At 46.2% G+C, this 25,730-nt stretch overlaps 3 protein-coding genes across 8 annotated transcripts in view; 2 read left to right on the plus strand and 1 right to left on the minus strand.

Moving 5' to 3' along the window:
• CIC (capicua transcriptional repressor) overlaps nt 1–4,017 on the plus strand; it is an 83,912-nt gene extending 79,895 nt beyond the window's left edge. For 4 of the 6 annotated variants that reach the window (XM_069742318.1, XM_069742324.1, XM_069742321.1 and 1 more), the window contains exons 17-22: nt 72–342; nt 544–788; nt 900–1,054; nt 1,158–1,289; nt 1,383–1,514; nt 2,078–4,017. In XM_069742318.1, coding sequence (XP_069598419.1) covers nt 72–342; nt 544–788; nt 900–1,054; nt 1,158–1,289; nt 1,383–1,514; nt 2,078–2,355 — 1,213 coding nt within the window. In that variant the 3' untranslated portion in view covers nt 2,356–4,017. The remainder of the gene's footprint in view (nt 1–71; nt 343–543; nt 789–899; nt 1,055–1,157; nt 1,290–1,382; nt 1,515–2,077) is intronic. The other 2 variants (XM_069742323.1, XM_069742322.1) reach the window with 2 other exon arrangements.
• Nucleotides 4,018–4,752: 735 nt separating this feature from the next.
• PAFAH1B3 (platelet activating factor acetylhydrolase 1b catalytic subunit 3) lies at nt 4,753–10,808 on the minus strand. The gene is made up of 6 exons (XM_069742325.1): nt 10,653–10,808; nt 9,992–10,078; nt 9,468–9,557; nt 7,013–7,129; nt 5,479–5,601; nt 4,753–5,389 (listed from the first exon to the last, which is right to left on the minus strand). The coding sequence occupies exons 2-6, from the start codon at nt 10,070–10,072 to the stop codon at nt 5,117–5,119; spliced, it is 684 nt and encodes a 227-aa protein (XP_069598426.1). The 5' UTR covers nt 10,073–10,078; nt 10,653–10,808; the 3' UTR covers nt 4,753–5,116.
• A 218-nt stretch (nt 10,809–11,026) lies between these two features.
• On the plus strand, nt 11,027–25,339 carry PRR19 (proline rich 19). Its single transcript, XM_069741230.1, has 4 exons — nt 11,027–11,124; nt 13,959–15,927; nt 23,521–23,684; nt 24,224–25,339. Exons 2-4 carry the CDS (start codon nt 13,962–13,964, stop codon nt 25,247–25,249), a joined length of 3,156 nt encoding a protein of 1,051 aa, XP_069597331.1. The 5' UTR covers nt 11,027–11,124; nt 13,959–13,961; the 3' UTR covers nt 25,250–25,339.
• Nucleotides 25,340–25,730: the final 391 nt, after the last annotated feature.

Consider the following 25,730-nt stretch of genomic DNA (forward strand, 5'->3'; position numbering starts at 1 on the left):
TAAAGGTGGGGGTCCCCTGCTCAGGACCCCCTATAGTGATGGTCAGTCCTAATAGTATGTGTGTGTATCAGGTACACGTTAGAGTCTCGGGGGACACCCATTGTCCGAGAAACTACAGCGGAGCAGTCGTCTTCTTCATCGAGCCCCTTTCCGCCTCGAGAGCTTGCTCCAGGGAAACCAAGGTTGCCCGTTTCTGAGGAGCGAGCATCCCGAGACATGTGGGCAAAGAATGTAACAGAGGAGAAGTCTGTCGGGTCCCCTCTACAGAGCGGCGGAGCCTTTGGGGCGTCGGATGTGAAGAAAGAACCTCCACCATCACCTACTGTCAAAAAGGAGTCATCAGTAAGTGGTCCGATCCCTTACATGCCCTGCACGGCACCCCCTGCTAACGTAGATCTGTGCTAGCCACATCCAGCCGGAGTGGTTTGGGACCCCCTTTGCCTTTATGGATGGATTCCTTCCTTCACCATCCATCTACATGCGTTCAACAAATGCCCCCCAAAAAAGACAACTTTGTGTCATGTCTTCTTCTCTCCCATACAGTATCCTACAGAATGGAAAGCCACCGCATCAGAGATCCGCCCTGACACCACTCCGGCTCAGCCTGCCCTTCCCCCACCTTCTTCCCCAGTGGCATCTGCTGCCTCAGCTAGTGTTAGTGGGTCTCCTGGAGAAGCTGGCAGGTCCACGGGACCCCCTTCCGAGGTTCCCGACCGTAAAGATGGACCTGTGAAAAAGCCCAAGTTGCGCCCTCCGCCCTTGAAGAAGACGTTTGATTCTGTTGACAAGTGAGTCTTTGCCATTGTATACTCGCTTATCTATCCATCTTGTTTTTTTTTTTTTTTCAGGGCGAGGGGTCACAAATCCTAAGACATTCATGTCTCTCACTCTAACACCAGCAGGGTCCTGTCGGATGTGGATTTTGAGGAACGTTTCGCTGAGCTTCCCGAGTTTAAGCCAGAGGAGGTGCTACCGTCGCCCACCCTTCAGTCCCTCGCGACCTCCCCACGAGCGATCCTGGGCTCCTATCGCAAGAAACGTAAGAATTCGACTGGTATGTTCCCCCTGGGTAGGAGGAGTGCGACTATCGAACCTCCTCTACCACCGGTGATTACATTGGGCAACTTCTCTATTCCTTTTTTTTTTTATTTTTGTAGATTTGGACTCCTCCACAGAGGATCCCACGTCCCCCAAGAGGAAGATGCGCAGACGTTCTAGCTGCAGCTCAGAACCAAACACCCCCAAAAGTGCCAAATGCGAGGGCGACATCTTCACATTTGACAGAACAGGTAAGGTGTCCGTCCGAAGCTCGGATGTCCATCTCCTTTGTGTTTTATATTTCTTCTCTCCCACTTCTGATCTCCTGGATTATCTCATTAAAGGGACGGAGGCAGACGACATGTTGGCCGAGCTGGAGTACGATAAAGTCCCTTACTCTTCTCTACGCCGGACCCTCGATCAGCGGCGAGCCCTGGTCATGCAGCTTTTCCAAGAGCACGGATTCTTTCCTTCTTGTAAGTAGCACGGAAATTACCGGAGTAAGATGACGATAACTAGGGATAAAGAACCTATAGAAACTATTTCAAGGGGTTGTCCAGAATTTCAAAAGCATGGCTGCAGTTGTCCAGCTCTCCTCACCACTCATGGGATTTTATTCTCTTATCTCCGACAATCTATTGAAGGGATATTTGCTTGGTTTCTGCTATGTAATCTGAGACCAGCTGAGAACCTGATCGCTTGCTGATAAAATCCGTTTTAGAGCTCAGAATGTGGAACTATGTATAACTCCACCCACACCACTGATTTGGACACTTTCTGTGTACACTGACAAAAGGCTACCAATCAGTATTGGAGGCGTGGTTGGACTAGGAGGCATGAGATACCTAGTCCAGTAGTGATAATCTTCTGTTGATAAAACACTGATTGTATTGAAACAACAAAACACAGCCAAGTAAGTGGCACATCACTGCAATTGGGGTCTCTGTGCCTATATCATGCTGCTCTTAGCTGTTTAAATCTTTAAAAGAATCTGACATCCCTTCACTTTTGAGTCCTTACGACTGTCTTCTACCTTCAGCTCAGTCCACTGCTGCCTTCCAGTCCCGCTATTCCGACATCTTTCCGACTAAGGTTTGTCTTCAACTAAAGATTCGGGAGGTGAGGCAGAAGATCATGCAAGCCGCAACACCGACAGAACACCCCCCGTTCCCCGACCATTCTTCTCCGAGCACCTCAGAGACCGGATCTTCAGAAATGCAGCCCCCGGCGCAGGATCATGCACTGCGGCCTGCTGAGCTCCCCGATTCTACTTGGGAGGGAGGACAAGAGCCGCCCGATCCTTCAAGCAGCAGATGATTGCTCAAGGGTGCTGGGGAGTCCTTGTGTATGACCTCCTTACAAACTGAGGGCATGGGGTGAGGGGCATCAGGGTCACTGGAGGTGACCCCTGCACCAGACTTTGCCCCCTCATTCACAGACAATCAATGGGGGGGTGGGGGTGATCATCAATGGCACTTCAGGATCTCTTCTATGGACTCCTAGTTGGGGGCATCAAGAGGGTGGTGGGTAACCTTGGCCTTGTCCCACACGATCAGTGGGTAGCAGATGAGCAGGGTTGCGACAGCGGGCGCGTAGTGATGTAGCAGAGTGATGTGGCGTCGTCATTAGCGTGTATGTCCGTGCAGCAGCAGGTCAATCTGATCTAAAAGCACGATGGTCGGACGCGACCAAATCATGGTCGGACGCGACTACATCATGGTCAGATACACGACCCCCCGTCCTACGCCTATGGACACAAGTGCCGTCATGGGAGGGGGTTTAAGAAAAAAAAAATGCTATTTTCTTATGACACTTTAGTGAGAAGCAGCTGCACTACGGGGAGCTGTATAAATATATTATATATAATTATATATAGACCTTTTTATGCAAAGACGAACGATGATGTGAAGAAAAAAAAAACGGAAATTTCTTCTTATCAGGTCTGGAGCGAATGTCAATCGTCGGACGCAGCGTAAATATATATCCACACGCTCCTATAGATACATATATATACACTATGTGTATGTCTGTATTGTACACGTGTGTGGATGATATATCCGGCAAGGTACACACTGCACATTTAACATTTCATATAATGCAGATTTTTTTTTTTCTCTTCTAAATTTTACTCTCAATCTGCAAAAACAAAAGAAAAAAAGTTTTGGCAAACTTTTAGATGTATAGAAGGAAACTTTTTTTTTTTTTTATTGGTGTGTGCAGTCTGTACTGAGGGTGGAATACAGATTATTTTTCTTTTCTTAGTCTGATATATAGGGAGTATACGCCATCGGTATACCAGGATGCACATGTATGCCGAGTGGCCGTATAGTCTCCTCGCACACTTCTGCTATATTCATAGAGGAACGGTCTGGGCTGTGGGGGGGGTTGGGGGGGGAATGTAGCGTCTGCGTGTATACAGCACAGGGCCAGATTTGGGATATTCTATGTATATTTGACGTATACAGCTGGTGGGGCAATGGTGCCGTTTTGGAAAGAAGTAGGGGAGGGCGTTTTATTAAAATGGACGCACATTACAAGAAGGAAAAAATCAAGTTTGGGTGGGATCGTCCCCTTCTGATCATGTGATGTATTCTGAATTTAGGGGGGGGTATATTGCCTGCTAATCACATTGCTATGAGTTTTTATTGCTGTTTTTGTATGGGTGACCAATCTGTCCCCCCTTATCGAAACAAACATGGACTCTGACTCACGGCCCTCCCAATAATCCCGGTCTGCCTTCGGTAGCGATCCCCGTCAAGGGTTAATTGCATCACAGCATCGACGCACGCTAATGAACTGCTTCCACGTGGCGCTGCCCCCACCCCCCCCCCCCTTCCCAGGAAGACCACCGATCAGATGACATCTTGCGCTTTTTTTTTTTTTTTTCTTCCGGCTGTGTTCGGCGAGAGAGGAGACTGAGACAGAACAGACATGTTGATCATGTGCAATATTTCTTACTGTAATAAAGTTAAAAAAAAAAAAAAAGTGACGCCTCATTCACTCTAGGTGTATTTTTTGCAAAAAAAATTGGAGATTCTGGTCCCTTCGCTCCATGGTTAGTTTTCATCCCTTTTTCAATGGTTCCATTTTTCTTTTTTTAGATTTTTTTTTCACCGATGGAGCGCCACGTGTGGACTCTGGTTGTGACTGGTATTGCAGTTCTGCTCGATGTGTAAAATAAAGAAAATAAAAATGTATTCCTTGTCTCTTACCGACAAGATAGGGACATCAATTCTAAAAAATCCCATCGAAATGAAGGTAAGGTTAATCAGCCTGCAATACCAATCACAACCCCTAGGCAGGAGTGGCGCTGCAACCAACGCTAGGGAAAAATACACACGTTCGTCTTAGTGATGGGATACTGGTAGGGAATGTCATCAGTGTGGATCCTTTAAAAGTGAGACCCCCTGAATCAGATCACAGAAGCATTCCCCTCTCCTATCCCAGCATGTAGGTGTCATAATAATAGTAACCAATATCTCCAATTAGAAATGTAGTATAGTTCTTCTGATAAGCTAGCTCACAGCTTATCCATGGTTACGACCACTAGCTCACTAGGATTGGTCGTAACCATGGATACCAATGCCCTGCACATGGGTTAAGTGACATAGCTAATCAGAAGAACTATCCTACATTTCTAATTTACCTACTACATAATGGGATAGGATTTTGGAGATGCTAAAAAAACAAAAAACAACAACATTCGCAGACTGATCGATGTCACAACAGATTTATTACCCGGGTTGGAGAATCTTCACTTAGTGTTGTGAACCGTACGGTTTATTATATGGAGCGGATGGGGAGAGGGGTCACAAATCTGAGCTAAGTATACAAAAAAGAAAAAAGGTAATACTGTACAAAAGGTATAAAAACAAAAAAGGAAATAGCGGGGGGCACGGGTGGTCCGTCTGTCCTCTGCATAGGCAGTTACATAAAGGGGAGGCCAGGGGTAAATGCAGAAGCTACCGATATCCCTTTAACTAGATCTTTGGAAGAGTGTTTCTCGGCGGGGGAGCCCTTCAGAGAATCTATAACCCCCCAAAAAACCTTGGAGTTGGTCGATCACACAGGGTCGGCCTTAACTCTGCTGTTTGGCGGTTCCTCTGCCCTCCAGCAGTTGGAGTAGTGTTTGGTGCAGCGTCTGGCACACGCGGGAGTATCCCAGCCGGCTGAGATGCAGGTAGTCGTACATATCGTGGTGGCTGATGGTGCCGTCTGAATGCACAAACCCGGGGTCCACGTCTAGAAGTTTTGCGTTGGGCGTAGACTGCAGGGCCTTCGCCAACAGCTCGTTCACCCGCCTGTTCCTCTCCCGCAGGGGGTTGGGGTTCTTCCCTCGTGGCAACAAACCCTGTAAAATGGAATCAAAATGCTAAAAAAAAAAAAAAGGAGGAAATGGGGAGGGAAGGACTCTGGTCGTGTCACGGGGGCGTCACTCACCAGCACGAGGACCTTGGCCTGTGGCTGCCTCTGCTCCATGCACTGCACAATGGCCTCAATCCCCCCTGCGATCTGCTCGGCTGTGTGCCCCATGTTATATGTGCCCACCCAAAGCACGATGATCTGGTGGGGGAAGTAACGGCTCCAGTTAGTGATCGGACTCACCGGGACCAGGAGTCCACAATCAATGTAACGTTACAGTCATGTGCCGACACAATGAACGCGGAGCGGCCAAAAATGACAGCAAAAGGAAGGCACGGCCACTGGGATACATGGGTTTTCCAATTCTGTAAGAGAAAGCCTGTGAGTCCTGCTTCTGCCACCCACTCATATAGAAAGCCTGTGAGTCCTGCTTCCTCTACCCACTCATAGAGAAAGCCTGTGAGTCCTGCTTCCTCTACCCACTCATAGAGAAAGCTTGTGAGTCCTGCTTCCTCTACCCACTCATATAGAAAGCCTGAGAGTCCTGCTTCCTCTACCCACTCATAGAGAAAGCCTGAGAGTCCTGCTTCCTCTACCCACTCATAGAGAAAGCCTGAGAGTCCTGCTTCCTCTACCCTCTCATAGAGAAAGCCTGAGAGTCCTGCTTCCTCTACCCACTCATAGAGAAAGCTTGTGAGTCCTGCTTCCTCTACCCACTCATATAGAAAGCCTGAGAGTCCTGCTTCCTCTACCCTCTCATAGAGAAAGCCTGAGAGTCCTGCTTCCTCTACCCACTCATACAGAAAGCCTGAGAGTCCTGCTTCCTCTACCCACTCATATAGAAAGCCTGAGAGTCCTGCTTCCTCTACCCACTCATACAGAAAGCCTGTGAGTCCTGCTTCCTCTACCCACTCATAGAGAAAGCTTGTGAGTCCTGCTTCCGCCACCCACTCATACAGAAAGCCTGAGAGTCCCGCTTCTGCCACCCACTCAGAGAAGCCTGAGAGTCCTGCTTCCTCCATCCACTCCTATAGAAAGCCTGTGAGTCCCGCTTCTCTCACCCAATCAGAGAAGCCCAGCTCCTTCCCACTCACTCAGTGTTCATGGGTTAATATCTACTTTTTCTGCAGATCAAAAAGGTCAGTATTACAACAACAACAACAACAACAAAAATGGTTATCATATTGTTTCGGATGGTGAAGAGAAAAAATATGGGTGTGTGTCTGGAAAGCATATCCACAATTTAGTTTAGTTTTTTTGCTGAGAATTCTTTATAGGGGCCAGAGCTCTAAATCCTCTGCTTACTGCTACACATCCTGCATCCACCACTAGAGGGAGCTCACTGCAAGGCTTCATGTGCTGCCTAATGGAAGCAGCAATAATTATACAATTTGCTCCCCCTTGTGGCAGAAGGACGGAATTTACTTTACAGGACAATTGATACATGTAAGGATCCCTGGTGACCCCACCAACACTGAAACGTTAGGTGGGGCTCTGCAAAAGTGTGAGAAAAGGGAAAACTCCCATTATAATCTATAAGGATGGAAATGATTGATTACGCTGGTCCTTGTGGACCTTTATCAATTCGTAATATAAACGTTTGGCGATTTACCTTTGGTTTGATGTGTTTCAGTTCCCCATTTTCCAGTCTCCATAGGACGTGTTGGGTGCCGTCACCCAGTCCCCCGAAGTTCAGGGCGTGTAGCGGAGAGAAGAGCTCCCTCCAGATCTGAGAACGAAGAAGACACATAACAAAAAGCAGTTTTTAAAGTATATTTCTGGCAAATCACAGCGGTCATCAACCCCAAGCACCATTACCCCGATTGCCACCACATCAGGGCAATGGGGGAAGAGCGAAGGCAAGTGCCAGAATAGGGGCATCTCATGGGATTCGCCAATTTTAGGGAGGCCACAGGCTGGTATTTTTAGGGTGGGAAGGGGCCAATATCCAGGGACCTTTCCAACATGATAATATCACCTCACAGCTGTCTGCTTTACCTAGGCTGGCGGTAAGAGACCATAAATATTTGTTTTTTCATTTATTAGGATAAACAACCTTTAGTGCCATATGAAAGGCGCTAAAGGGTGCAAGAAGTGATGTCACACACATGACCAGACCCCGCCCGCACTTACTGCAGTCGTAATGTGAGCTAGTTGTACACTAGGTTTTTGTGGCAAAGCCTCTGGATAGTTGATAACCCCTATAACGTAGCCCTAGAATAAACCAAGGGCGGGCAACCTCTGGCCCCCGGGCCAATTACCTTTTCCCTGTGGTCCTCGGGCAGATTCCAGGGGACTACAGTGCTCAGGACGCAGGCAGTCGCGTTTTTCCAGCCACCGGCCCTTTACTCCCTTCTTGTACTGTGAGCATTCACTACTGAAAACTGCAGTATCTGAACATATCGTGATGCGCTCCCATCCCACCGAGGAGGACAGCAGCAACCCCCGTCTACTGTGATATACCTGCTCCTGCCCCCAGCGTCTCCTGTGATGTATATACTCCAGTCCCAATTTCTCCTGCTGTATATACTCCAACACAAGTGTTTCCTATGTGATGTATATACAGCAGTCTGCACATTTCCTATGGGATGTATATACAACAGTCTCAAGCGCCTCCTATGTAATATATATGCTCCAGCATCTCCTATGTGATGTATATACAGCAGTCCCAGAGTTTCCTATGTGATGTATATACAGCATTCCCAGAGTTTCCTATGTGATGTATATACAGCATTCCCAGAGTTTCCTATGTGATGTATATACAGCATTCCCAGAGTTTCCTATGTGATGTATATACAGCATTCCCAGAGTCTCCTATGTGATGTATATACAGCATTCCCAGAGTCTCCTATGTGATGTATATACAGCATTCCCAGAGTCTCCTATGTGATGTATATACAGCATTCCCAGAGTTTTCTATGTGATGTATATACAGCATTCCCAGAGTCTCCTATGTGATGTATATACAGAATTCCCAGAGTCTCCTATGTGATGTATATACAGAATTCCCAGAGTTTCCTATGTGATGTATATACAGCAGTCCCAGAATCTCCTATGTGATTTATATGCTCCAGCCCCAGCGTCTCCTAAGTACGGTACTGTGTATATAGCAGTCTCAGTGTCTCCTATGTGATGGATGAAAATTCAGCAGTCTCAACATCTAATGGGGGCCTGCTGCATTCTGCTAGTGCATTCATCATCTGACAGGTTTTGGTAAGGCTGTTACTTTATGGTATGTTTTTCTTAATTTTTCTATGTTAGGTGTATATACCCCAGCCTCAGCGTCTCTGGTGATGGATGTGCTCCAGCATCTCCTAAGTGCTGTATATACAGCAGTCTCAGCGTCTCCAATGTGATGTATATGCTCCAGCATCTCCTAAGTGCTGTATATACAGCAGCCTCAGCATCTCCCTAAGTGCTGTATATACAGCAGCCTCAGCATCTCCCTAAGTGCTGTATATACAGCAGCCTCAGCATCTCCCTAAGTGCTGTATATACAGCAGCCTCAGCATCTCACTAAGTGCTGTATATACAGCAGCCTCAGCATCTCCCTAAGTGCTGTATATACAGCAGCCTCAACGTCTCCTTTGTGATGTATATGTAGTAGTCTCAGCACCTCCTATGTGATGTATATTTTCCAGCCTCAGCGTCTCCTATGCGATGCATGTACTACAGACGTCCTACCACTTGCGTTCTATAAATATAACGTGAGCATAGATGAATTTCCCCCGAGAGGAGACCTGCAGCGTATTCTACATCTCTGTTCGTAACTTACTGCTGTGAGTTCTTTACAAAACTTATCACAAAGAGTCGCCTGCGCTCCAGACCGGCGCTAATCTGAAAAAGCAGTTACGAGAAGCAACATCACAAGGGCTCCAAAAAGAAGCCGCTCCAGCCATCACATGAGAGGCGAATTAAAGGTTTTACCAAATAATAATGGTTTGTTGCCCTCAAATAATAGTATAAATATCTAAATGGCCCATTGCAGAAATTTTGTTTTCCCCACCCCTGGAATAAAGTGTAACTCCCCCCGGCTGGAGCCGCTGGTGTCATTCCTCAGCTCTCACCTCCAACTGGTGCAGAAGTTGCAGATTGGAGTCTCCGATGAAGACGACCTCCGGCTCCTTGTCTTTGCTGCTGGCCACAAAGTGATTGTGCTGAAAGACAAACAAAAGAACAAGGGAGGATGAACCGATCAGACATTTTTTTCCCCTCAGCAGAAAATATCTGTTTCTTTAAAATCCACAATTCTTTCTGAGGATTTTATGCACATGGATTTTATGCACATGGATTTTATGCACACGGATTTTATGCACACGGTAAAATCTGCAATAAAGCAAATAGTTTTCTCCCGTCACGTTCTGATCAGACTTTTTTTTTTTGCAGCTTCTCCTGCTGTAGGGACTACAACTCCCAGCTTTGCAGTATGCGGCCGAGTCCTGGGTGAAAAAAGGGGTCTGTTCTTGTACAATTGCAGGCTATGGTGGCCAAAGTCACTAATCCGTGGCCCGGAGAACCGTCTCCCGGTATTCAGGAGTTGTAGTTTTGCAACAGCTGTTGGGTGTAGTAGTAGTAAAAGATCGGTACTAACCACGGACATCCAGCGCCCATCCCCCTGCACGTCTGTCGCAGGGGTGGGGACCGCCGCGGGGTTCTTGTCGCTGTCACACATTGTGTCCTGGAGGGAAAAAAAAAGAAAGAGTAATGGAAGATTGATGTCCACGTTGGGAGTTGTAGTTTCAGTTCACGGTGATGCGAAAGTCCCAATATTCGGTGCCAGACGGACGCGGTGACGTCAACAGGCAGCGGCGATGGCCGATTGTACGTCCCGGGAGCATTACATGATGCAAATCGCCGCCCACCCGATACAAAAGGGGGGTCAAAGTTTCCCTTCGAGGGGGTCCCCTTTAAGAAAATCCAAACAATTAAAATTAACCCCTTCCGACCGCCAGCAGCGTCCTGAGCTCTGACAAGGGGCATTTATCCCATCCCCACCCCACCCCCCAAAAAAAAGTCTAAAAACGAAAGCGCAAAAAAGAAAAATGGCGGCAGAAGGGGTCAAACTGAAGCAAAGTCGTTGCCCATAGCAACCAAGCCGCAAAATGAAAGCTGGGCTCTGATTGGTTGCTATGGGCAGCTGCCTTCACTCTGCCCTGGCGCGCACACGTAGCACGTTAGGTGCACACATTCCCCTCATGCAGTGACCCGGCGGCCCCGCGTATGGCCGGCAGTGTGTGACTCCTGCGCCTCACCTGCTCTTCCCTTCCTTCCACTGTCTCCAGCAGGAATCCTCCCTCCTGGGCCGCGCCACCCTGCGAATACAGCGGGGGAGCCCCCTCTGACAAATCCCACTTCCCAGAACTACCAAGTCGGCAACTAACAATTCTTCCCCCCCCCTTCTGTAATGTGCTGAATGGATTTGTCCAGGAAGTAGCTCTATTAATGCGGAAATGAAAACTTTGCACCCCCTATAAATTGCAATGGAACAGCCCAGTCTTTACATTCAGATTGAACCATGATTGCCTTTGGAGGGGCGATCATGATTTCCCCCCTATTTTAGAATGTTATGAGCCAACCTCGCCGGTATAGAGATGCAATCTGGGTGATACCATGTGGCGCAAGCAGGGGTGATTAGAATGGATAGACGGTTTCGGTGACGTCGTAGAGCGTTAGAGCGAGGGTCTGGCTTCCCTGCGCCGCCATATTGTTTCTGGAGACCGTTATGTAAGCCATAGGTATAATAACGTGTGACATGATATTGGTATTACAGCCCTCTGTGATAGTGGACGGTATGGTATCATGACTGTGAGGCTGTTTTATATTTAACTGTAACTTTTATATATTTTCATTATTTTTAGTCACAGATGATGGAGTTGTGTTACGTTTGCGCTGTAGACGGGGCCCGTGCTCCTGGAGGCCTCATGTACGGCGGCGGTGCGTAGGGTGGCGACATGAATATTGGGGGTCCGACACACTAGACCCCCTCCCATCATCAGACTGGGGCTCCACCAATCACATAGAGGGCCCTGACACGTTAGGTCTCGGTGGGCCCAGATAATGCACTTGGGGGTCTCCCAGAGTCCACTATGTAACCTGCAGCACGTGGACCTCAGCTGTTCGGGGGTCTTTAATGCTATTGGTCTGCACTGTTCGGACCCTCCTAGGCTCTGGGTGACCCCTGCACCCAGTCTAGTTAGGTGGGAGCTATACCACCCCTCCCCCCACACACATGCACGCTCATCCGAGAGTGCACGTGTTCCTAAGGGACAGGAGACACACCGATGATGCATCCCTCTTGAGTGCAAAAGGATCGGACATGTTGACATCCAACAGCCCCATCCTTCTTACCTGAAACCTAACATCGATAATAATAATAATTTTTATTTATATAGCGCCAACATATTCCGCAGCACTTTACAATTAAGCGGGGACATGTACAGACAATAAATTCAGCACAAGATAAGACAATTTAACCAGTGACATTAGGGGTGAGGTCCCTGCTCGCAAGCTTACAATCTACAAGGAAATGGGGGGGGACAATAGGTGAAAAGTGCTCGTTATTTCAGGTCTGGCAATTATAATAAATAGGGATTTTCATATGAAGCTGCATGATCCGATCATCAACCCGTGTGTTTAAGTGCAATAGTCAAGTATCAAGTGCAGTTATCGTGTGCATGGAGGGTGTGGAGACAGATGAATAGTAGGGGGCAGATTCAGAGTAATATTTGGAAGGAGGGAACAGGACAAAGTTAGTTTGCTGAGTAGTTGATGTGGTCAGCTTGTCTGAAGAGATGGGTTTTTAAAGCGCGCTTGAATAGGTCAGGGCTAGGTATCAGTCTGATCGTCTGGGGAAGTGCATTCCAGAGAGCTGGCGCAGCACGAGAGAAGTCTTGGAGACGGAGGTGCGAGGTTCGGATTACGGGGGATGTTAGTCTTAGGTCATTTGTAGAACGGAGGGCACGTGTAGGGCGATAGACGGAGATGAGAGAGGAGATATAAGGCGGTGCAGAACTGCGGAGAGCTTTGTGGGTGAGAGAGATGAGTTTATACTGGACCCTGTAGCGAATGGGTAGCCAGTGTAATGACTGGCACAAGATGGAGGCATCGGTGAAGCGGCTGGACAGAAATATGTCCCTGGCTGCCGCATTTAAGATGGATTGGAGAGGAGAAAGTTTGGAAAGAGGGAGACCAATCAGAAGAGAGTTGCAGTAGTCCAGACGGGAATGAATGAAAGCGACAGTAAGAGTCTTAGCAGTTTCAATGGTGAGAAAAGGTCGGATTCTGGAGATGTAGGTGACAGGAGCGAGTGAGTGATCGGATATAGGGAGTAAAGGAAAGTTCGGTGCCGAATATGACCCCAAGACAGCGGGCATGCTGCTTGGGAGTTATGGTTGAACCCTCCAGGGTAATTTCGATGTTGGGTAGAGTGAGGTTAGTAGAAGGGAGAAACACAAGTAGTTCATCCACATCAGAAGCAAAAATCAGCAAGTTCTGACAAAAATCACAAACGTTAATGGCCCGCTGATCTCCAGTATCTACTTTAGATCCTAAACGGCCTCATTTTGCAGCATTAATACTCTTTATCTTAAAGGAGTTTTCCAGTTTCAGAGGAAACCCCCTGAAAGGCTCCGGTATCTTTACTCGCCCTCCCCAGGTCCAGTGTAAGTCTGCACTAGTGAAGAGCGAGCATGCTCAGCTAAGCATGCTTGTGTCCTAATCGAGTAATTTTGGCGTGCTCGAAAAAAAAAATGCTAGAGTCTCTGCTGTTGCATGTGTCACAGCTGGTTGACAGCTGCAACACGTGTAAGGATTACCCTACAAACAGGAAATCCCTGCATGTGCCGCGGCTGTCGAACAGTCACGAGACAAGCCACTGCGGGGATTTGAGCATTTTTTTTTTTCGAGGACGCCAAAAATGAACACAAGCATTCTCAAGTAACACCTTACCTGAGCACGCTCGCTCATCACTAGCCTGCACTGCTGCTCCCGGTGTCTATTATTTTGTGCAGAGCTGACATCACATCGACAGCGCTGCAGTCAATCAGTGAGCTCAGTTATTGGCTGTTGACGTGACGCCAGCACTACAGACAGTATAATACAGCAGGGGCAGTGGCTGTGACTCAGCGCTGGACCAGGGGAGGATGAGTGAAGTTCATTTGTGGGAAAAAGGTTTTTATCACAACTGAAAAAACCCCTTTAAACACTGAAAAATATTTAGAATTGAGAGTCCTCAGCGGTTGATACCTTTTAATAGCTAACTCAAAAGATGGTAACAAATTGCAAGCTTTTGAGAAACAGCTTGCAATTTGTTACCATCTTTTCAGTTAGCCATTAAAAGGTATCAACCACTGAGGACTCTCAATTCTAAATATTTTTCTATCCACTGGCTAACACGGTACCAAGATATATATCTTCCCTTTTAAACACTGTGAGTTGCAGCAGGTGAGCGTGCACAATAAAGTGTCCATGCGTGCACACTAGAGAGTTTCCAGTTCATGAATGGGTATAAAGTAAAGGTTCCTAGGCAATTGGCAATATTAATCCTGTTTCCAACGTAGGTGATGATGTCTCGAGACCACCACAGTCACAGCGATCCAAAGCTTCCCCCGAGCCTGGGACCAATTTCCAGTTCAGTCTTTTACTCCAATGCTAACGTGATCAAGAACAACGATTGTAAGACTAATAAACCCCTAAAAGTCAAGAGACGAAAAACTAAGAAAGAGCTGAACAATGCAAAATTCAAGTCGCATACTGAAATCTTCAAGAAGAAGACATTCCCCCAAGGAGTCCAGCAAAGAAACAACATGGTCGCGAAGATGGTCTCTCAATCTGGAATGAAAGGCGCGTGTAACCCTAGGCAAGTGTTCATTACGGAAAACCGCCTGACCCATCACCAAGGGATCTTCAATCATGAGATCAAATCTATTGACATTGAGAGAATTGTAAACCAGACAACCAAGGTGGATCTATCAAAGACTGGCACTGACCACCCCAGAGGAAGGACACCTCAAAGCCAGGGGCAACTCTGTTTAGGCCTTATTCCAACACCAGAATTAAAAAATCAAGATGTGCATTCCTCTCAAAAAGAGTATTCACCTGAAATACGAGCCCGTATATCTGAGCCTGCACAGTGCAGCCAAGAAGATAATGAGCGTGCCTCGTACAACCAGCAAGATCATGAGCGTGCCTCATGCAACCAGCCAGACCATGAGCGTGCCTTGTGCAACCAGCAAGACCATGAGCGTGCCTCGTGCAACCAGCCAGACAATGAGCGTGCCTCGTGCAACCAGCAAGACCATGAGCGTGCCTCGTGCATCCAGCAAGACCATAAGCGTGCTTCTTGCAAACAGCATGAGCGTGCCTCGCATATCCAGCAAGATCATGAGCGTGCCTCTTGCAACCAGCAAGACCATGAGTATGCCTCGCGAATCCAGCAAGACCATGAGCATGCCTCGCGAATCCAGCAAGACCATGAGCGTGCCTCGCGACTCGCCTCGCGAATCCAGCAAGACCATGAGCGTGCCTCGTGCAATCAGACAGACAATGAGCGTGCCTCGTGCAACCAGCCAGACAATGAGCGTGCTTCGTGCATCCAGCAAGACCATGAGCGTGCTTCTTGCAAACAGCATGAGCGTGCCTCGCATATCCAGCAAGATCATGAGCGTGCCTCTTGCAACCAGCAAGACCATGAGTATGCCTCGCGAATCCAGCAAGACCATGAGCGTGCCTCGCGAATCCAGCAAAACCATGAGCGTGCCTCGCGAATCCATCAAGACCATGAGCGTGCCTCGCGACTCGCCTCGCGAATCCAGCAAGACCATGAGCGCACCTCGCAAATTCAGCAAGACCATGAGCGTGCCTCGAGAATCCAGCAAGACCATGAGCGTGCCTCGCGAATCCAGCACGACCATGAGCGTGCATCGCGACTCGCCTCGCGAATCCAGCAAGACCATGAGCGTGCCTCGCGAATCCAGCAAGACCATGAGCGTGCCTCATACAACCAGCAAGACCATGAGCGTGCCTCTTGCAACAAGCATGACCATGAGCATGCCTCGCGAATCCAGCAAGACCATGAGCATTCCTCGCGAATCCAGCAAGACCATGAGCGTGCCTCGCGCATCCAGCAAGACCATGAGCGTGCCTCGTGCAACCAGCAAGACCATGATCATTTCTCGGGCATCCAGCAAGACGTCAAGTCTACCTGGTACAACCAGCAAAACCAAGATCCTGCCTTTTGCAACCAGCTTGACAAGGAAATACAAAAGTGCCAGTTGTACCCTCAAGATGAGAACCAAGCTGACCGAAGTTGTGAAACCACAATGTCTCCTTTCAGAAATCAATCAACACCCGCTTTGGAGGCAGCCAAGGACATCGTGAACATGCTAAATAAACACTCGTTTTTTCCCGGCCACAACCTGATACGTGAGACCCGACAAGCTATACTCGAGAAGGTGAGACGCCTACGTGATACGAAGCCTCCTCCACCTGCGGTGCCTGTACAGAGAAGTCCTGCGCACAACCAGACAGGTAAGGTCAGTGTGTAGCACCAAAGAGTTGTGTCCTAGCTCTAGAAAGCAGCTTAATCATTTCTATATGGAGCAAAGACCACTCCATAGAGCATGGGTGTCGGCAGTGTTATACAGCCAGCACCTAAGAGAAACTGCTGCTCCCATCTCAACAGTTTAGCCCCTTAGATGCTACTGTTAGTCGTGATAGTAGCATTTAAGAGGGGCCTCTTCTAACTCCTATCGGTCCCCCTTCAAGGCATTGCCATCGCATCCACGAGACTGCTTACCGCCTCTATGCCACACTAAAACTGAAAAAAAAAATCAAAATGGTAGAATTGCTGTTTTGGTTTTTTTTTCGGTTACTTCACACAGCTTTCATCCCCCCTGAAAAAGAAAAAAAGTGGAAATAAATAAGAACAAGAAGTTGTACGGACCCCAAAATTGTGTTAAAAACAACTATATCTCATACAAAAACGAAAGAACGGAACTTTTTATTTTATTTTATGCAATTATAACTATATCTATAAATTTGGTATAACTATAACTTTTCTGACCCGTAGGAAAAAAAAAAGTTCTTTACCGCATGGTAAGCATAAGATCCAAACAAACAATGGCAGAATTGCTAGGTTTTTTTTTTTGTTTGTTTGTTTTTTTTAATACTCAATTCCTCCCCAGTTTGGAATTTCTTCCCGACTTTTTTCAGTGTATCGAATAGTAAAATGAATGAGGTCATTGTCGACGCGAAATAAACAAAAATGAGGAAAAAAAAACAGAATTGCAAAACAAAGATCTTGGACCAAATGAAACCGAAGTTTACACTAAAAAACTGCACTAAGCAGACTGGAACCTGATGTTACTTTGGACTTATCGTGAGAAGATTCAACTTGGGGGGGGGGGGGGAAGAGAATTGTACATGAAAGAGATGAAGTTTTATAGAACTTACCAACAAGGTATCGAGAAGCTCGAAGACCCCAGAAGAGGACCAGAAGAAGTGAAGAAACGCTGTCGGATATAGGGGTCCCGTGTTATCCTCCTATCATTCCCCATCTGTCCTTGTGCCTTCATCCTCATGGTGCCCTACAAGCTCCCAGCTGGGTGTCATCTGCTGCGGGGCGAGAAGTAGGTCGCTTTGATTGCACAGCTACTTAACGATCCGAATGCAGAGACCGGCAGCGCGCGAGCAGCTATTTCTGAGCAATCGTGAGCAATTTTCTCCAGCAATTTACCTAAAATATTGCTATAATTGGGCCAGCTGCAACCTTCTCATGGAAATCCCGGCAGGTCGCTAGAACACGGGGTCCCTGAACGCCAACGCCAATATCCTCCACATTAATATTTGTCTGGGCCGAGAAAACCGCCAGGGTGAGATATCTGACATTTTTAACCCTTCCTATAGGTTGGTATTACTTTATTTTTTTTATGGCGCACTTGGAGGCACATGCCCCCTAAATGGCTCTGAGTTAAGTTTTTTTTTTTTTTTAACATGCATTTTTTTTCCCTGTAGAAGAAAAGTTATATCAAAAGAATGGCATGCTTGTAATTGGGGGGTGGGGGGGGAAAGTCTGGACCCATTTCTTTGCAGTGCATATATTTTCCAATTTTGCGGTGAAAAATGGCATTGAAGAAGGCTAAAAAAAACACACTAAAATAAATATATTTAGATAGTGATGTTATCCTATTGACTCAGCGCCAATATCGAGTTTTACTGCAAAAGTGGCCTAAAATAGTCTACAAAAAATGCACCAAGAATATGTTTTCTAAAGGAGGGGGAGATATTGCGGAAAGGGGGCGAAAAAAAATTCCATCTGAAAACTTTTTATTGTTTATTAGAGGCGCGAGAAAGTTCATCATGTGAACTATGCTACAGGACTTAACTTTCCTCACTACAGCGACCCCTAGTGGTTGCAAAGGGGATCACACTCTTCGCGCATGAAGAACATCAATGAAGATCATTCCAGGGTTGTTGGATTCTCTGATTTATGATCTTATGTTCTGCAGTTAATTTACTGAAGTGACTTTACAGAGCGGATGAAATGTTGTCGCTTCATGAACAGATCCTTAAAATGACTTCTTAAGTGCGGCGCCACAAACTGCATGAGACGTGCCGCCATCGCTCACCAGGTGGCGCTGTTTGTAATGAAATCTCGCATGCTGTAGCCTTGCTGCATCCCCCAACCTTTACTGAATGTTTCTCAGAACTTTGCATTTGAAGGGAATCTTTCATTAAAAGCGAAACCGCCTGATGCCTGTTCCCCATCCATAATTTTTTAAATTCTTCAAATGTGTAAAATGACACTAAAATAGAGGGATTAGAACAGGGTCTCTATTATTTTGGTCATTTAGATATTCGATATGCATAATCTCGGGTGCGATAAAGGAAGAAGAAGAATCAACGTCTTCGAAATGTGATGCTGGAGAAGGATGTTAACGATACCATGGATGGCAAGGAGGACTAACTAATCAATTTTGGAACAAATCAAGACAGAAAGGTCACTGGAAGCAAGAATCACCGAGCTACGACTTGTCTACTTTGGAAACATCATATGAAGAGAGCGATCACTGGAGAAGGACTTCATGGTCGGAAGAATAGAAGGAACAAGGTAAAGAGGAAAACCAGGAACCCAATGGGTTGATACCATCAAGATAACGGCGGCGAAGATCCTGGTGGACCTATCTTGGCTTGCACAAGATCAATCTTCCTACAGAGCGTTCATTCATCAAGTCGCCATGGCTCAAGATCGAGCTGAAGACTGTTAAAAAAAATAAGTCTCGTGTGAACAGGGACAAGTTTATGTTGTCATTGGAAATATTTTTTTTCTTCCTTCGGTAATGTTGTTAAATTAGATGTTCTTCATTAGGTCATAAAAAACCTCTTGGGATCAATCATCAATGATCACTTAAAGGAGGGTTACTCTCAGTCTTAAGGAGCTCATCGCTCCTTTGCCTCCCGCCTTCCTGCTTTCCCGAGGGGGTTCTTTGTTGGAGAAGGACATCATGGTTGGAAGAATAGAAGGAACAAGGCGAAGAGAAAGACCAGCAACTCGATGGGTTGATACTATCAAGATAACGGCGGAGAAGACCCTGATGGACCTATCTAGGCTTGCACAAGGTCGATCTTCCTAGAGAGCGTTCATCTATCAAGTCGCCATTGCTCAAGATAGAGCTGAAGACCGTTAAAAAAAAAAAGTCTCTGGTGAACAGGGACAAGTTTATGTTGTCGCGGGAAATATGGTTTTTTTCTCCTTTGGTTATATTGTTGTTAAATTAGATGTTCCTCATTAGGTCTTAAAAGATCTCTGGGGACCATTCATTACTTAAGCAGCTCATCGCTCCCTTGCCTCCCGCCTTTCTGCTTTCCCGAGGGGGTTGTGTGATAAGGACATCATGGTTGGAAGAATAGAAGGAACAAGATGAAGAGGAAGACCAGCAACCCGATTGCTTGATACTATCAAGATACGACGGAGAAGACCCTGGTGGACCTATCTAGGCTCCAGATAATTCACATGGTCGTGCCGCTGGCCCAAATTTTCCAATGCTCCAAGCAGGGGCAGCTTTAGATAAGCCTAGGTGGGCATTGAGGCAGTCTGGAATCCAGGGATCAGGCGGCGCTTGCAAGCTGTATAACAAAGAGCTTGTAAACACTTCACTTTTTGACAAGGAGACTGGCCACCTCAATACGGGCTCCCCGGCTTTTAAACCAGTACAGCATGACTTTCACAGTACGTTGGCCTAAAGGGATCTTCTCAGACTTTAATATACACTGCTCAAAAAAACAGTAAGGGAACAGTAAAATCCCACATCCTAGATATAACTGAATGAAATATTCCAGTTGTAAATCTGTATTCATTGCATAGTGGAATGAGTTGAGAACAATAAAACCTAAAAATGATCAACGTAAATCACAACTAATATCCCACGGAATTGGAATGATGCTCAAAATCAAAGTGGAAAATGAAGTTACAGGCTGATCCAACTTCAGTGGAAATGCCTCAAGACAAGGAAATGATGCTCAGTAGTGTGTGTGGCCTCCACGTGCCTGTATGATCTCCCTACAACGCCTGGGCATGCTCCTGATGAGGTGGCAGATGGTCCTCTGAGGGATCTCCTCCCAGACCTGGACTAAAGCATCCACCAACTCCTGGACAGTCTGTTGTGCAACTTGACGTTGGTGGATGGTTCGAGACATGATGTCCCAGATGTGTACAATTGGATTCAGGTCTTGGGAACGGGCGGGCCAGTCCATAGCTTCAATGCCTTCATCTTGCAGGAACTGCTGACACACTCCAGCCACATGAGGTCTGGCATTGTCCTGCATTAGGAGGAACCCAGGGCCAACCGCACCAGCATATGGTCTCACAACGGGTCTGAGGATCTCATCTCGGTACCTAATGGCAGTCAGGCTATCTCTGGCGAGCACATGGAGGGCTGTGCGGCCCTCCAAAGAAATGCCACCCCACACCATTACTGACCCACTGCCAAACCCGTCCTGCTGAAGGATGTTGCAGGCAGCAGATCGCTCTCCACGGCATCTCCAGTTTCTGTCCGTCTGTCACATGTGCTCAGTGTGAACCTCCTTTCATCTGTGAAGAGCACGGGGCGCTAGTGGTGAATTTGCCAATCCTGGTGTTCTGTGGCAAATGCCAAGTGTCCTGCACTGTGTTTGGCTGTGAGCACAACCTCTATCTGTGGACGTTGGGCACTCAGACCATCCTCATGGAGTAAATGTCTAACCGTTTGTGCAGACACATGCACATTTGTGGCCTGCTGGAGGTCATTTTGCAGGGCCCTGGCAGTGCTCCTCCTGTTCCTCCTTGCACAAAGGCTGAGGTAGCAGTCTTGCTGTTGGGTTGTTGCCCTCCTATGGCCACCTCCACATCTCCTGTGTACTGGCCTGTCTCCTGGTAGCGCCTCCAGCCTCTGGACACTACGCTGACAGACACAGCAAACCTTCTTGCCACTGCTCACATTGATGCGCCATCCTGGATGAGCTGCACTACCTGAACCACTTGTGTGGGTTGTAGAGTCTGTCTCATGCTACCATGAGTGTGAAAGCACAACCAACATTCAAAAGTGACCAAAACATCAGCCAGAAAGCATTGGTACTGAGATGTGGTCTGTGGTCCCCACCTGCAGAACGACTCCTTTTTTGAGGGTGTTATATTCTGTTGTTTAAGTGTTCCCTTTATTTTTTTGAGCAGTGTAGATGGCAGCAGATAGGAGAGGTTCAACTTGACAACTCAACTGACCTCTCTGCATCGGTCACAGATGGTTCTGCAAGCTCTTTAATAAATGGTGGATACTACTCAACGTATGGAGCTGTAATCGCGGAGACACACACACCGGCATTAGACCTGAAGACACAAAACTGTAGGATATTTTTAATCTTTTTTTTGTTGTTGTTGTAAATTTGCTCCATTTTAATTTTTCATCCATCTGAACGAAAAAGAAACTTTGCCTCCACTGTCATCCCAACGTAGGTGCCGCGGTTACGACTACACGGGTTATAGTTTTTCATTATCATCTCTTCTCCGTCTTTCTTTTTATACTAATGGCCTCTGCGCCGATTGATTTACATAAGACTATCCCGTTAGCGATACGTTAATATTAATGTTTGCACGCGAGGGGATGGGAGCGCGGACAGTGCTCCATCTAATCCCGCGCCTCGAAAGAATTTAGGTCACCCCGCCGCACGGCTTCCAGTTCCCGCCGCCTAAAAAGAGATGCATACTTAAAAAGTTTTTTCAAGATTGATGGGTTTTGGCAGCTTCACAGGCCCAGCGCCTGAAACTTCATACAAATCACTTCACAAATACACGGCCTGTCTGCCTCCGAATGTCGTCATCGCTCAGAAAGAGAACAAAACCTGAAATATCCATAATGAAACATCCCTTTATTGACGGCCATGGAAATATCACCTTGTGCGCAGTCAAAAATCCACAGCCAAGAGGTCCTACCCTTTAACACCGCATGCTAATTTAATACTTAATGCAGCAGCCTTTTTTTGTTTTTTTTTAGTTTTTTGGCAACAAAAGTTTTACTTTTGGCATGATTTGGAAAAATTATTGTAAAAAAAATGTACTTTTTTTTTTTTGCATTCTTTTTTTATACTGTGACACAATGAAAACACTTGAGAAATGTTTCCACATTTAAGAGCCATAAGTTCTTTATTTTTCCATAGATGAAGCTTTTGCTAGACGAGGTTTAGATTTTATTTTACCATTTTGAGAAAGTAAATACTTTTTTATCGTTTTTTATTTCATTTGTTTAGGAGGTTGAGTAACCAAAAAAACAGCAATTCTGTCATAGTTTTTTTTTATGGCGCATACCATGCAGGATAAAGGCTATGTAGCTTACTTTTTTGATGTTTTGGTGTTTTTCTATAATAATTAAAACATTTTTAAGGGAAGAAATTATATTTTACATTTTAACGAAAGTTGAACTTTTTACTTTTTTGTCTGAATTGCAGCTTATTATATAAACTCATCAGCGCCCCATTGGTTTAGGGATAAAAAAAAAAGTAACTCCTTTTCTCTCTGTAACCACTTACATGCTATGTACACTATTGACCGTACTTTCTACGGGGTTAAGCATCTTCATATTGTTTATCTTGCTAAATAGTCTTCAAAACTTCTGCAAATCCATCGGAACTCCTGCTCCTATTTCTGACTATTCACCACTACCTACCTCTCTTTTCTCTGTGTCACACACTCATTATTTTGCATCACTAGTAGTGGGTGAAAATGCAGAAATGGTGTCATCTGATTGTTTCACTCATTATTTTGGCTTAGAAATACTGATGTAACATACTGATCAAATACTGAACGTGGCCTTAGAGAAATCAGGAGAGAAAGGGTTGTACATAGATCTGTACAGCATAGAGAGGGTAGAAAGCATATGTAGTCTTATGGAGGGCAGAGAATACAGGATGTGGAAATGGAGAAAGCATATGTGAACGATAGAAGATGTGCTAATATATGAGCTAATGAAGAGAGCAGACCCCACATCCAGCCTACGTTACTGGAAGAAATACTATGAGGGTGAAGATTGTGCAATTTTATCAATTCAAGGTAACCACTAACATCGGTAAAAATATATTTTCCCACGTCAAAGGTGTCCAAACGGTTGCCAACTACTAGCCTTATCTTAAACACTATATTTCCCCTTGGAAAATAAAATCACTTTATACTCCCCTTCTGCGTCGTAGTCAGTTCAGCAATATCAGCACCAGGGCTCTCATAACAAAGCTTTGGCCACATGAGCCTTGTAGCCAATCAGCGACTATTAAGTTTCAGTGCTCTCACTTCCATTGGACGTCTACAGCCCATTAGTGGTCCTTGTTTGGCTGAAGGGCTCACGTGGCATAATAATGTCACGCAAACCCTGAGGAACCCAGGAGAGACATTGCTAGAACGATGCCGTTGAGAGTCGTGAGTGTATTTTTATTTTACGAGTGGAAATATGGTATCTTTGGCAGGTTGCCCTAGTAGTGGACAACCCCTTTTAGCAATGTGCAACATCCAGCTCTCCTGCAGCCCTCATCAGCATAGCTCCAAGGTGTGCAAAAATATGTGTACATAAGAAATCAAGAAGTATTTTTCTCATTCTTTCGTAGGTAATGTTCATATGTATAAAGATCTAGGATTTGTCGGTAAAACGGGTGCAGACATTAGGAAATTGGTGCAAACGACCCAGAGAGGAAGGCTGCCGATACAGACCCCCACGATCCGGTATCAGCCATTTCCCAGCAACAGTCCGGCTCACACACTTATAAAGATGGTGAGTCTTGTTCGATTATGAAAATACGGCCGAATTATTATTATTTATTATTATAGCGCCATTTATTCCATGGCGCTTTACATGTAAGGAGGGGTATACATAATAAAAACAGGTACAATAATCTTAGACAATACAAGTCATAACTGGTACAGGAGGAGAGAGGACCCTGCCCGTGAGGGCTCACAATCTACCAAATGAGGAATAATCGAGGATGTACCCTGGCGAAGACATGGAAGAGAGAGTAATGGAGGGGCAACTAAACAATATAGGAAGTTAGGGTCTTCTGAAAAAATCTAGTTTTGTAGCTCAGCCCCATTCGCTTGTCAGTGCGCATTAGGGGATTCATACTCTACGACAGATTGTAGACCATTGCTTTAAAGCATCCGTTATTATAAAACATTGTCCATATCTGTTCCTAGTAGGGTAGCAAGACCTGGATCTTATGAATGTCCCTGTTGAATGTCACATCGAGCTGCTTGTGTTGCATTTCTATGGCTTGTCACCTGGTATATCCATGACATTTATTATTGTTTGTATAGGCGAACCCAGAGGACCACCTAAATCCCAGGGATATTTTGCACCAGCCCATCCGTTACGGATCTGATGGTAACCTCTCACGCCAGTACAGACAAATACCATCCCAAAGTCTACCCAATATCCTGATTTCTTCAGGTGGCAATCCTAAGCCGAGCAGACCAGAGAGGAAATCGTCGAGTTTCTGCAGGGTGAGGACAGCTAGGAAGACGACCAGTTCACCATTGATCGCCAATAGCCCCCAAGTTAGATGGAGATTGGCAAATGACTTGCCAACAGATTTGCCATTTACCCAAAAAGTTCCTTCGAGCGACATCAGACACATCGTCATTCCACGGGCCACTCGCCAAGAATGTTTAAGCAGAGCTTCCTTAGAAGACATCTCCGAGGTGCAAAATCCGTCAAGAGTAAGAACAAAGAAGTGTTTTCCTGATGGTGAGAAAACATCAGAGGTCTTCCAGCGCAGCAGAGATCAGAGGACACCCACAACTAGTTCTCCTGCACCGATCAGGATGTTGGCTGGTGAACAAAGCACACATAACACCTACTCGGCAAGACATTTTGGAAGCCATCATGGTTCTGTCCTGCAGACCTCGCTCACCAACCCCGATGGCTCCCTAGGTGTCTTCCCATTGGATTTATCCATGGGATTGAGGAGAGATGCAAATAGACACATGTCCCCGTGGCAGGAAGGTGGTGTAGGACCACATTGCGTAACACGTGATGAGCCAAAACTAAGGTGTTTGCCTGAACCTACGTGTCCTATCACTTGGGATCCATCATCTCTTATACAAGAGAAACCCAAAGACAGAAGGCATGGGGATCTGGGGAACGACGGTGGCATAGAGTGGATGCATAGTAGGTCCTGGAGACATGGAAGTTCACAAGAAAAGCTCTACAGCCAGCCAAGGAACACGTCTGCATTGTTGTCCCCACAATCCGCACAGCAACGTAGGAAGTCTCCAAGTAAGCCTTTGTTAAGCAGGCCGAGCCCTGACACCTGGGTGTACCCAAGAATGAGGCTCTACTAACTGTATGGGGCGCTAAGTATGCTGTAATTATAATGTGTGTGATCATTACTCCCTCTGTACCAATGTAATAAACATTTCACATATCTGCTTACTCAGTCTAGCGATTATTTTATCTCCAAAAACCATTGGGCTTGCTACAAAAAAATCGTAGTTGCCGAACAGACGTAGCTAGTAAAGGCTTTATAATAATATAATAATATTGTGCTGACAGAATGGATGATACACTACCCACTCGAAAATGAGGGAATTGAAGCAGGTGCTTCAGTTCCTAATTGCCCCTGCCAATCCACCACGTGGCCACGTGTTTTCACTTGCCGATGGTTGGGCAGAAGCTGAAACTTGGCGCTTGGCGTGACCAGCTTAGTAGATATGGGCCATAAATAGAATAATAATCATCCCAGATAACTCCGTACAGTAATTAGCTTCTCACCGCGCACACATTTATTAAGTATGACGGGATACCGAGCTCTGGCAGGTGAAG

Source organism: Ranitomeya imitator, chromosome 10 (assembly GCF_032444005.1).
Source record: "Ranitomeya imitator isolate aRanImi1 chromosome 10, aRanImi1.pri, whole genome shotgun sequence".
In the NCBI taxonomy this organism is placed as follows: domain Eukaryota; kingdom Metazoa; phylum Chordata; class Amphibia; order Anura; family Dendrobatidae; genus Ranitomeya; species Ranitomeya imitator.